This window comes from Leucopleurus acutus (genome assembly GCF_964270905.1).
Source record: "Leucopleurus acutus genome assembly, chromosome: 1".
In the NCBI taxonomy this organism is placed as follows: domain Eukaryota; kingdom Metazoa; phylum Chordata; class Mammalia; order Artiodactyla; family Delphinidae; genus Leucopleurus; species Leucopleurus acutus.
The window spans coordinates 83,512,265-83,524,579 of NC_139142.1; the positions used below are offsets into that span (position 1 = coordinate 83,512,265).

The following is a 12,315-nucleotide window of genomic DNA, read 5'->3' on the forward strand; positions in this document are numbered from 1 at the left end:
GGACAAATTTTTATTTGAACCGTTAAAGTCCATATCATTCCAATCAGAGTTAGTCACTGATTTCCTCTTGAATATGAGAATTTTCTAGGATTGGTCATTATTAGAGAATAGTTTAAAATCCTCAAAATTCCTCATGTTTAATAGCCCCATAGTGAAGTTTTTACTTTTTTTGGCTCTCCCACAGAAAGTAATCCTGAAATTACAACTCTGCTCTGCTCTTAATCTCTTCACAGATTACAACTTCTCTTCCTTTTTTCTCACCTTTTCTCATATTGTGTATTTGTTACAGAAACAGTTTTTCTTCGAAAATGGATGGGATGTCTTCAGAGGCTAATGAAGAAAAGTAAGTTTGGGAAATGCAGCTAAAACTGTTCAACTCTTTATCAGGGAAAGATACTTTTCCAATTAGTAAGACATGTTTATAACTTCTGAAATGTTTTCCCAGTCTGTTCCAGGGAAAAGAAGTAAATGTTACAAAGTCACAGCACTCCCGGCCATATCTTTATATAAACTCATCTAGAGTCAAAACTGAGAGGGACTTTAGAGACCACTTCCTATCTCTTCAATTTAAGGATGAGAAAATTGAGGCCTGAAGACATGAAATGATTTGTCTAAAGTTGGCATCACAAACTAGTGGCAGTTTACAGCCTACAGGCATATATATATATGACAAAGAAAAAATTGTCTAAACAATAAACAATGCTTTTTAATTTTTGAATTAATTGCCAAAATTTCAAGATTTCATACAATAATTAGATTTTCAGCTTTTCCTGAAAAGTTAAGTGGTGCAACACTGGGCTCATATTCTTGCTTGGCAACAACTAACCTGAGCAGAGTACATAATAGCTGTGATGATCAAACCAGGCAGGAAGGAAACCAGACTAAGTTGTCTGTTTGGCTACCATAGCCAGTTGAATATTCAAAACCTGCTCTAAAAATCACACTGTAGTAAAACCAGAACTAGAGTCTCTTGATTTATGGTCCATTTGTCTCTTTTTTTTTTTTGGCTGCTTGCAGGATCTTAGTTCCCTGACCAGGGATTGAACCACGGCTATAGCAGTGAAAGCACTGAGTCCTAACCACTGGACCGCCAGAGAATTCCCTTTCTTTCTTTTTTTTTTTCTTTTGGTCCATTTATCTTATAATTATGCTTATATAAATCAATATGGTAAATTATGTTTTACTGATTGTTTTTCAAGAGATAGTCTTATGGTATACCATATGTATTTTAAAACACTGACTTTCTAAATACTGAATTTAAGTCTTGTAATATAAATTTTATTAAGTGAAAGTGACGCCAAGTGTTAAGTGATGACCAATTTAAAAGCACGTAAGGGATGTTGTAATGATGGGTTTTAGAAATTCAGTTTTTTACCGCTATGTATGTAAATTTTTTTTCCTCTTTCAGTGACAATGTAGAGAGACCTGTTAGAAGACGACATTCCTCAGTAAGAAACACCTATTTGAGCTAATAATTGTTACCTTTTATTGAATAATGACTACATACCACAGTAATTTTGAATGACATCACCATCCCAACCCCCCTGGCTTCTATTGCTCTCTGGATAAAGACTCAAATATTTAACCTGGGCTTCCCTGGTGGCACAGTGGTTGAGAGTCCACCTGCCGATGCAGGGGCACAGGTTCGTGCCCTGGTCTGGGAAGATCCCACATGCCGCGGAGCAGCTGGGCCCGTGAGCCATGGCCGCTGAGCCTGCGCGTCCGGAGCTTGTGCTCCGCAACAGGAGAGGCCACAACAGTGAGAGGCCCGCATACAACAAAAAAAAAAAAAAAAAAAAATTTTAACCTGATTACACAATTCTGTAAATATACTAAAATTCCTATTTTATGGGTTTCATGGTAATTTAATACATTCTATGCTGTGTAAATTATACTTTAATAAAGCTGTTTAAAAAATATATTTAAATGTGTACAAAGCTGTAGCAAGACACACAATAATCCAACTCAAACCAATTTAAGCACAAAATTTATTGGGTTATGAAATTGAAAAAATCCAAAGATAGGGATGATGTTAGGCACAATTTAACCAATCAGGTGTTCCAACAGTAGCACCAGAGGTTGTAGGGTACTTTCACTGTAAGCATCTTTGCCACAAACACTTTTGCCACATAACTAACTGGCAGCAGTGCAATTTAGCTGTAAAGGTTAAATAACTAATTGATAGTTTGATTTCATTTCTTCATTGATGCAGTACTCTCATTTTTATATTACATAAATCTGAGATATGCCAAGGTCTCCAAGGCAGAGTTGAACCCATTTCTCCCACAGAATTTTGGAACATCTCTCAACAGACATATGGCATTATGCCAAGAACAAACAACAGTGTGGAAGCGTTTTATAATGCAATACAAAGCTCAGTTACAAATATGTATCCTAGTATTTGGAAACTGATAATTTGTCTTAATGAAGAAAGAAATTTTAATGAAAATGAAAAAGCGCGATGCCAAATGAAGGGAACGAATCAATAAACTAAAAAATGTATAAAATACTATGAGCAAAAGACAGAAGGCAAGTGCTTAGGTACAACCCACAAAATAAAATCAGTTATTTGCTCAGTATTGCCATGAATCTACACACATTTTAAATGTATTCAAGTATTTCATATCTTGCAATAAAGTCTTTAACTTTCTTATTCATTTTTCATGTTTCATTATGTCCTCTTTAATGTCCCTCTTTTATCTTTTATAGCAGAAATGCCTTATGGCCAGTTAGTTATGCAGCAAAAATGTTTGCAGCAAAGATGTCTTTGGCAAATATGCTTATGGTGAAAGTACTGGACATGATCACCAGTACTAGGATTTCATTTTTTATACTCTGATCCCTTTCTCTGGGTAATCTCCATTATCAGAACGGGCTCTCCCTCTGTGATTACTACAGTACATCTAGCTCTCCCAACTTCCAGGTTCAAGTCCTACATGAAAAATAGTGTCTATTTCCTCAGGATAAAACACAAAGGAAACAGAATACTCAGGATTGAATCATGTTGGCTTGATTGTCTTGACCATATCTTGATATGGGTCAAGTCCTCATTACCAAACCAGTCACTATTGACAAAAGAATACCATGTGCAGATTGTTCTCAGCCAGGGCTACCTGTTGAACCCTAGAGTTGGAGTAGAGCTTTACTGAGACCACATGGGATGAGAGTAGGCAAAATAATTGGGGAATGTGGGCAAGGAGAAGGGAATAGATGCCGAATATTTAAAGCAGCCACAAAGTATACCACTGAGCAGTATGAGTTTGAGGAGTTTTAGAGGTTTTTACAGGAATTTTAGCATCTCTACCTTTCTGCTCATGGTATAACTTGAAATGAAGTGATTATTAATAGACATTGCAGATTTTCTTGAATAATTCTGTTCTAGATTTTGAAATGCAGATTTTCTTGAATAATTCTGTTCTAGATTTTGAAACCCCCAAGGAGTCCTCTTCAGGACCTCAGAGGTGGGAATGGGAATGAAACTGTTCAGGTAAGTCTCTGGTACAAATGCTTTATAGATGACTATTTTCAGTGATTTTTTTTTTCTTTTGCAGCACGTGGGCCTCTCACTGTTGTGGCCTCTCCCATTGCGGAGCACAGGCTCCGGATGCGCAGGCTCAGTGGCCATGGCTCACGGGCCCAGCCGCTCCGCAGCATGTGGGATCTTCCCAGACCGGGACACGAACTCATGTCCCCTGCATTGGTAGGCAGGCTCTCAACCACTGCACCACCACGGAAGCCCTTAGTGATATATATATATATATATTTTTTTGTCAGTGATATTTTTAATAGTTAGAAACTTTATTAACTATATGAAGGGAGAATGTCATAAATGATTCTCAACTGCATGTGTACAAGTAAGCATCCCATGGCCTTAAGGTTAAAATCCAAACACTTGAGCAAGCTGGCACTCTTGATTTTTAACCCCTATTTGCTTTTCCAGACTTCTTTCTTGCCACTCTCATACATGTATCTCACCATTCAGAACTGTTTACCATTCCCCAAACAGACATGAACTGTCAAGCCTGTAGGTATTTACATGTGATGTTACCTCTGTCTAGATGACTAGTCCCTCATTCTTCGTTTATCTGCCAATATTTTATTAAAAATTTTTTTTTCAAACACACTGAAAAGTAGAAAGAATTTTAGGGTGAATGTTCATATAGTCATTACCTAGATTCTATAATTAATATTTTATCATACTTGGTTTATCATATATTTGTAGTCCTCTATTTTTAAAATTTATTAATTAATTTTGGCTGCGTTGGGTCTTCGTTGCTGCACACGGGGTTTCTCTAGTTGCGGCGAGCGGGGGCTACTCCTCGTTGCAGTGTGCAGACTTCTCATTGCGGTGGCTTCTTTTGTTGTGGAGCATGGGCTCTAGGCACATGGGCTTCAGTAGTTGTGGCTCACGGGCTTAGTTGTTCTGTGGCATGTGGAATCTTTCTGGACCAGGGCTCGAACCTGTGTCCTCTGCGTTAGCAGGCGGATTCTTAACCACTGCGCCACCAGGGAAGCCCTGTAGTCCTGTTTCTCTGGTAATTCCTATTTGTTTTCAAGACTCAGTTTTGGTATCATTTCTCTCAGAAAATCATCCCTTAACATCTTCTATTGTAATTGTTTACTAATGTCCATTCTAAATTGAGAACTCTCTGAGGTCAGGACTTCGTTATGTGTTTTTTAATATATTATGCCTGGTATATAGTTCACTTTCAGTACATTTTGTTGATGGATGAAATGCATATAGTTTTGGAGACCATATAATTCTGAGTGCTTACACTACTTCTGCCTCTCTTATCTTTCTATTTCTCAAATACATCAAGCCTTTCCCTGCCTCAGGGCCTTTGCACATGCTCTGCCTAGAATGTTTTCCCTCTGCCCAACTGTTCATCTGACTACTAACTAATCCTTCAGGTCTCAACTTAAATGTACTTCCTCAAAGAAATCTTCCATGATTATCAGGCTAAATTATTTTTTTATATACAGTTTTTATTCACACCACTCATTACACTTTGAATTTTATATTTTTGTGGATTTTTTGTTTTAATCTGTTTCACCATTAATCCACATTAGAGTAAGGACTGTATTGTTTCCTTTACCAGTCTTTTTCCATCACTCAGCACGGGATTTGGTATGTGTGGTTTTTTTAATTTAATGAATGTTTGAATGAGTAAATGACAGATTCATAGACTCATAGAGCTTTAAAAACAACAGGACCTCAATACTAATCTTGAATCTAGTTCCTTCATTATATAGATGAGAAATATGAGGTCCAGAGAGGTTAAATGTTTTGTCTAAGCCCACACAGTTAGTGGCAAACTTCAAATTGGAGCTCTAATCTCCTAATTTCTAACTCAGTGCTCTTTCCAATATACCACACAAATTTCAGGGGTTTTTAGTAAGAAATATAGTAGTATTTACTATGTCCATAATATTGTCATTATTAAGCTCAAAGCTGCCTGTAGTGTCTGCCAAAGATCTTAACAGAGTGGATGATTCTTTGTTATAACAAAACTTGTCCTCAGTTATCCAGAATTAGCACAGTTAAAATTCTCTATGTATTTCATTTGTTTTTGTCTTTTGCTTTTTGTGTTCGGTATCTACGTGAGTAAAAATGTTTGCTGTTGTTAAGGAAGATGAGGGAAAATAAAAGTAGTATATTATAATGAAAAGATGCTCAGCATCACTAATCATTAGGGAAATGCAAATCAAAACCACAGTAAGATATCAACTCATACCCATTAGGATGACTAATATTAAAAACAGAAAACAAACAGAAAATAGAAAGTGTTGGCTAGGATGTGGAGTAATTGGAACCCTTGTGCACTGTTGGTGGGAATGTAAATGGTGCAGCTGCTGTAAAAAACAGTGGTTCCTCCAAAAATTAAAATAGAATTACCATATGATCCAGCAATTCCACTTCTGGGTGTATACCCAAAAGAATTGAAAGCAGGGTCTTGAAGATATGTATCCCACTGTTCATAGCAGTGATATTCACAGTAGCCAAAAGGTGGAAGCAACCCAGAGTCCTTTGATAGATGAATGGATAAACAAAATGTGGTGTCTATGGAATATTATTCAGCCTTAAAAAAAGAAGGAAGATGCAAGAGGGAGGAGATATGGGGATATATATGTATGTATAGCTGATTCACTTTGTTGTAAAGCAGAAACTAACACTCCATTGTAAAGCAATTATACTCCAATAAAGATGTTAAAAAAAAAAAAGAAGGAAATTCTGATATATACTACAACATGGATGAACCTTGAGGACATTATGTTAAGTGAAATAAACCAGTCACAAAAAAACAAATACTTTATAAATTACACTCATGAAGTACCTACAATAGTCATATTCATAGAGACAGAACGTAAAATTGTGGTTGTGGGGAGGTTGGCGGGGAAAAGGAGGAGTTGTTTAATGGATATACAATTTCAGTTTTGCAAGATGAAAAGATTTCTGGAGATTGGTTGCACGACCATATAGAGGTACTTAACACTACTGAAGTGTACACTTAAAAACAGTTAAGGACTTCCCTGGTGGCACAGTGGTTGGGAATCCGCCTGCCAATGCAGGGGACGCCAGTTCGAGCGCTGGTCCAGGAAGATCTCACATGCCGCAGAGCAGCTAAGGCCGTGAGCCACAACTACTGAAGCTCGCACGTCTAGAGCCCATGTTCCGCAACAAGAGAAGCCACCGCAATGAGAAGCCCATGCACTGCAATGAAATAAATAAATTAGTTTAAGAAAACAGTTAAGATGCTTCAGTATGTTATGCTAAGTAAAATAGTCACAGAAGGAAAAATACTACATGATTCCACTTATATGAGGTGTCTAAAATAGTCAAACTCATGGAAGCAGAAAAGAGAACAGTGGTTGCCAGGGACGGAGAGGAGGGGGAAATGGGGAGTTGCTAATCAACGGTATAAAGTTTCAGTTATGCAAAATGAATGAATTCTAGAGATCCGCTGTACAACATTGCTGCTATAGTTAACAGTATTGTATCGTACACTTAAAAATCTGTTAAGAGGGTAGATTAAGTGTTCTTACCACAATAAAATTAAAAAAAATTTTTTTTAATTTTATTTTTTTGTACAGCAGGTTCTTACTAGTTATCCATTTTATACATATTAATGTATATATGTCAATCCTAATCTCCCAATTCATCACACCACCACCCCCCAAAATTAAAATTCTTAAAAGTGGTTAAGATGGTAAATTTTATGTGAATTGTATTTTACCGCAATTAAAAAAATTTTTAATCTTGAAAATAGTATAGTAAGGTTACCATAATAGGCAACATATCACTTGTTTTGTTCCCAGTCTTTCTTCTACTTAATTGCAAAATAACCATTCATTTAAAGGAGAGAGAAAAGGTAAGGGATAGTAATCACCTTCCTTAAATATGTTGTTTTTGTCACTGTGCTTATTTTCACATTGAAAATCATATTCATGTTAAGCGCTTCTATATTGGAATTTTTTGGAGAATCAGATTAATTATGAAAATTAATGATATCACATTAATTCAGAATAAGAACTGGTCTCTGTCTATCATAATCTTGGAGACCTAATTCACAGTGGTTTCATTAAAAATCATACCATATAAAAAAAAATCATACCATATATTCTCTGTCCTTAGGAATCCAATGCTTTGAGAAATAAGAAAAACTCTCGTCGAGTCAGCTTTGCAGATACTATAAAGTAAGTTGAAAAGAAAAATAATTAAAATGTTACAGGTAATACTTTTTGTGTGTCACACCAAATGTGTTGGTACTAACTGATTCGGATAATTTGTGTTTCAATTAGGGAAGCTTTAGAAAATTGTTATTTAAAAGGCTGTTATGCTTAAAAGAGAAACATTGAAAGCATCCCCTTTACAGTCCAGAACAAAACAACTATGTCTTACGGCTGCTATTTAACATTGTATTGGAGGTGCTAACCAACAAAAAAAAACTAGAGAAAGAAAATGGAGTTAGAAAAATTGGAAAGATGGGGATAAATCTGTCACCTTTGCAGATTAAATAATTGAATATTAGGAAAATCTAAGAATATCAATTGAAATACCTCTGTAAACAGGAAGTAGCAGGATACAAAATTAATATTTAGAAATTAATGTATTTCCTATATAAAAATAATAACCAGATAGAATGTGAATGTCCTTTTTCCATTATATTATATTTAGTTGCTGTAAATTTAATAATAAAAGAATATAAACTGTACAGGGATTTCCCTGGGTATCCAGTGGTTAGGACTCCGCACTTCCACTGCAGGGGACACAAGTTCGATCCCTGGTCGGGGAACTAAGATCCCAGATGCCCTGTGGCATGGCCAAAAAAAGGGAAAAAAAAAAGAATTGTGCAAATGAAGACAAGTTCCTGAATAAAAAGATTTAACATCATAAAGATATCACTTCTCCCTAAGTTATTAATTTAATGTAATTCTTATATGTAATGTTTTTATGATTATTTTCTTGATGCTGAGCAGTATATTTGTATTTCCTCATTGATTGAAGAGTTGTTTAATTGAGAATTTTAACATTCATATCTAGGTGGTAAAGACGTCTTGTGGTCATTAATTTTCAGTTATAGTGAGAGAATGCTAATTTGTATTATTTTGATTTTTTTTTGTTTGTTTTTTATTTTTTGTTTTTTGTTTTTGCTGTACGCGAGCTTCTCACTGTTGTGGCCTCTCCCGTTGCGGAGCACAGGCTCCGGACGCGCAGGCTCAGCGGCCATGGCCCACGGGCGCAGCCGCTTCGCAGCATGTGGGATCCTCCCGGACCGGGGCACGAACCCGTGTCCCCTGCATCGGCAGGCGGACTCTCAACCACTGCGCCACCAGGGAAGCCCTATTTTGATTTTTATTGAAATTTTCTGTGTGGTCTTGTATATGATCAGTTTCTGTGAATGATCCATCCACTTGAACAGAAGATACATTTTGTATTTTAGGGTGTAGAATTTGATATATATCAAATATATCCATTTTATGCATGTTATTTGGGTCTTCTGTAATTTTATATAATTTTAGTCACTTTAATCTGCATGAATTATGAGAGAGGTAAATTAGTCTGTAACTGACAGTGCATCCTACTCTTTCCAGTAGTTCTTCTTTATGAATGTTTATTCTATGTTTATTGGTGCATAGTCATCAATGTTATATCTTCATTCGGGATTGCACTTTCTAGCATTATGAAATATTCATCCTTGCTTTGTTTATTGCTTTTTGACCCAAATTCTACCTAGACTGATGTTAAAATTTCTGTCTTTGTTGTATTTTTGTTTTCATTTTTGTGGTATATCTTTGTGTAATGTTTGACCGTGTATGAGCAATGGTAAAGTTAGTCTATTTCCTCTCTCCCAACCCAATTTTACTTAATAATATACTTTTGTACTATTAAATGTGCTTAAACTTCAAATAAAACTTCATTGTATTATATGATATCCTTTGGCATTTATAATGGATGAAGTTATTGGCCTACTTCTTCCTCTCATTTTCTCCCCCCATTCCCTACCCATCTTTTTTTAAAATTTTATTTATTTATTTATTATTTATTTTGGCCACGCTGGGTCTCCGTTGCAGCGTTGGGCTTCTCTTGTTGTGGTGTGCGGGCTCTAGAGTGCGTGGGCTCAGTAGTTGGGACGTGTGGCTCTCGGGGCATGCGGGCTTAGTTGCAGTGTGTGGGATCTTAGTTCACTGACCAGGAATCGAACGTGGTCCCCCTGCATTGGGAGCACGGAGTCTTAACCACTGGACTACCAGGGAAGTTCTTCCCTCACCCCACCTTTTTTTTAAGTTGTATTATATCTCCTTCTCCCTTTCTCTCACTCTCTTATCTCTCTATCTCTCTCTCTGGGTATTTGACATTAGGTCATCTGTCACATTTGTGTCTTAGTTGTATTCTATATATTTAAATGTTCACATCAGTTCTATTACTATAGTTGCCCTAATTATCTCTTGGTTGGCCAAAGCTTTTTCTCTTATGTTTTCCCAAGAAAGGCTCATTGAAGCAATACTCCCTGAGTTCTTGGGCGCTCAGACTGTTAGTCATAGCCTTTATAATTGAAGATTTAGCTGGATATAAAATCTTCAGTTCACATTTTCTTTTTTTCACTTTGAATATGTTTTGTTTTGTTTTTGTTTTTGTTTTTTATCAAACACCAAAGTCACTGAGGGTTTTTTTTTGTTTTTTGTTTTTGTTTGTTATACAGCAGGTTCTTATTAGTTATCTATTTTATACATATTAGTGTATGTATGTCAATCCCAGTCTCGCAATTCATCCCACCACCACCCCACGTTTTCTTTAAGGAACTTGTTAATGTGATTCTGTTATCTTCTGGCATTGAATGTTTCTATGAACAAGTCAGAGGAGAGCATGATTTTTCCCCCTCATAAACAACTAGATCTTTTTGACAGGCTACCTAACAGATTTTTTTTTTCCTTTATCTTTGAAGTTTATTGACTTTACTTGGATACATCTTTATTTTGACTGTTTTGGGTCTTGAATCTTGAATTAACCTTTAAATGTCTTTTTCTATTTCATTATTTAAATTTCGTTAGGGACTCCATAATTTAGAAACACAAATTATGTTTAGATTCTTTGGTTTTCTTCTGTATTATATTCTATCTTAAGTTCTTTTATTTTCTTTTACTTTGTTCAGTTAAAATTTTTTTCTATGTCCTTTACCATATTTTCCAAGATACTTACTTTCCCTTATGTCTCTTCCAGTTTTGCCTTCATTCTGTGATGATTATATTTTTTCTTCTGCTTCTTTCATGAGTTTCATCTATTTGTGTGTCATTTCCTGTTTTCTTACCATCTTTTCCTTGAGTTCTTGTATTTCTGCTTTCATTTCTGTCTTTGATAGAGATGATTGATTTGTTATGTTTTTTAAGTCCATAAAAAACTATATGCATACAATTTTCATTTTCTCTGGGACAACATTTTTCTGAGTGTTTTTCTTAAGTTATGTTATACTTTGCTTTCTTTCAATCTTATGGCGTCCTTATAGATTGTATACTTTTTACTCATCATTGAATGGGTTGGGTTTTCCTGAACCACCTATTTTCAAGACATTTCTGTGGAGGGAGAGGGGATGTAATGGTGTTCCAGGGTACCTGTCTTTTTGTAAACAGGCTCTCCTTTTAGTTATCATAAAGATAGCTTGTCTACTTAATATCACCTTCTTCAAATTTTATTTTCTGTATAATTCAGATTTCTTTAACTTGGCCTATTGTGAGGTGAGCTCCTAGATCAATTTAACCTTGAATTTAAACATTTTAGGATGAGGCTTGAATGTTTCTTGTCCAGAAATCTTCCTAGGAAAGTCCTGGGCTTTGATCTGCATTGTTTCCCATTCCTCATTTGTTCCTCTCTCTCCTCCGAATTCTTTATCTTAACAAACCTTTAGGATCAGACAGATTAAAGAAATTCAATTCTGTATTTGCCATATAAAACATGATTTTGCATTAGGATAAGTTTATAGTTGCCCAGGATTTCAGTTGTGGGGCTATTTGGAACATGTTTTCTTCTTTTCCTTAGAGGAGTAGTAAGTAAATGTTGGTAAGGGGTGAAGAAGGGGGTTGCCACTTAGCTGCAGACTATGTGACATCTTTCTGTTACTGAGTAGTTCCAAACAGTAGGTACCTTCTGAAATATAAATTCATTGTTGTCGATTGATAGTAATTTTAATTGTTTTATACTTCTTTTCTATCCATCTTTTATCCACAAATCAATTAACGTCTTCCTGGATAAACATGAGTTGTCAATATTTCATATGTATTGAATTCTGGGAGTGGGGGGGTGGGAAAGACATAGTAAGATTTGGTATTATCAGGGAAGACTAGCTATTACCTGCCAGTAGACTTCCCTAGGTGGTATATTCCTTGGTGACGTTGCTACTGTCTTCCTAGATCTTGCCCTTGGCTTTGCAGACTCCATATTGGTTTTTTCTGTACCAGAAATGGGCCTATCTCTTAGAGATGGACTTCTACTAAACAGATTCACTAGAGATTTGTGTATAAATAAGAATGCTACTACTAAATATATCATGAGAACCAAATCAAATGAATCAGAACCCTTATTTGAGTAGATCAATACATTCCTTATAGGCATTCTACCTAAGAAAGTAAATTATAATGTAAATATGGCTTGCTGATCATGGAATCTGAACTGTTAGTTATTTGAATGGTTCAGAATGTTTAATGGCACCAGGCTAATGAATCCATGTCCACAGTAGGTACATACACACCTGTTGCAAGCCTTGAATGATTCTGTCTGTATACTCCCAGTATACTCCTTGAATAGGTGTGGCCAAGGTTTGA

At 35.9% G+C, this 12,315-nt stretch overlaps 1 protein-coding gene across 1 annotated transcript in view; it reads left to right on the forward strand.

Annotated features, from left to right (window-relative positions):
• Positions 1–308: 308 nt before the first annotated feature.
• Positions 309–12,315, forward strand: part of KNL1 (kinetochore scaffold 1) — a gene marked incomplete at both ends in the record, with an annotated part of 56,689 nt that continues 44,682 nt past the window's right edge. Inside the window, 4 exons of the mRNA XM_082848577.1 lie at positions 309–343; positions 1,409–1,448; positions 3,422–3,487; positions 7,634–7,695. Coding sequence (XP_082704703.1) covers positions 309–343; positions 1,409–1,448; positions 3,422–3,487; positions 7,634–7,695 — 203 coding nt within the window. The remainder of the gene's footprint in view (positions 344–1,408; positions 1,449–3,421; positions 3,488–7,633; positions 7,696–12,315) is intronic.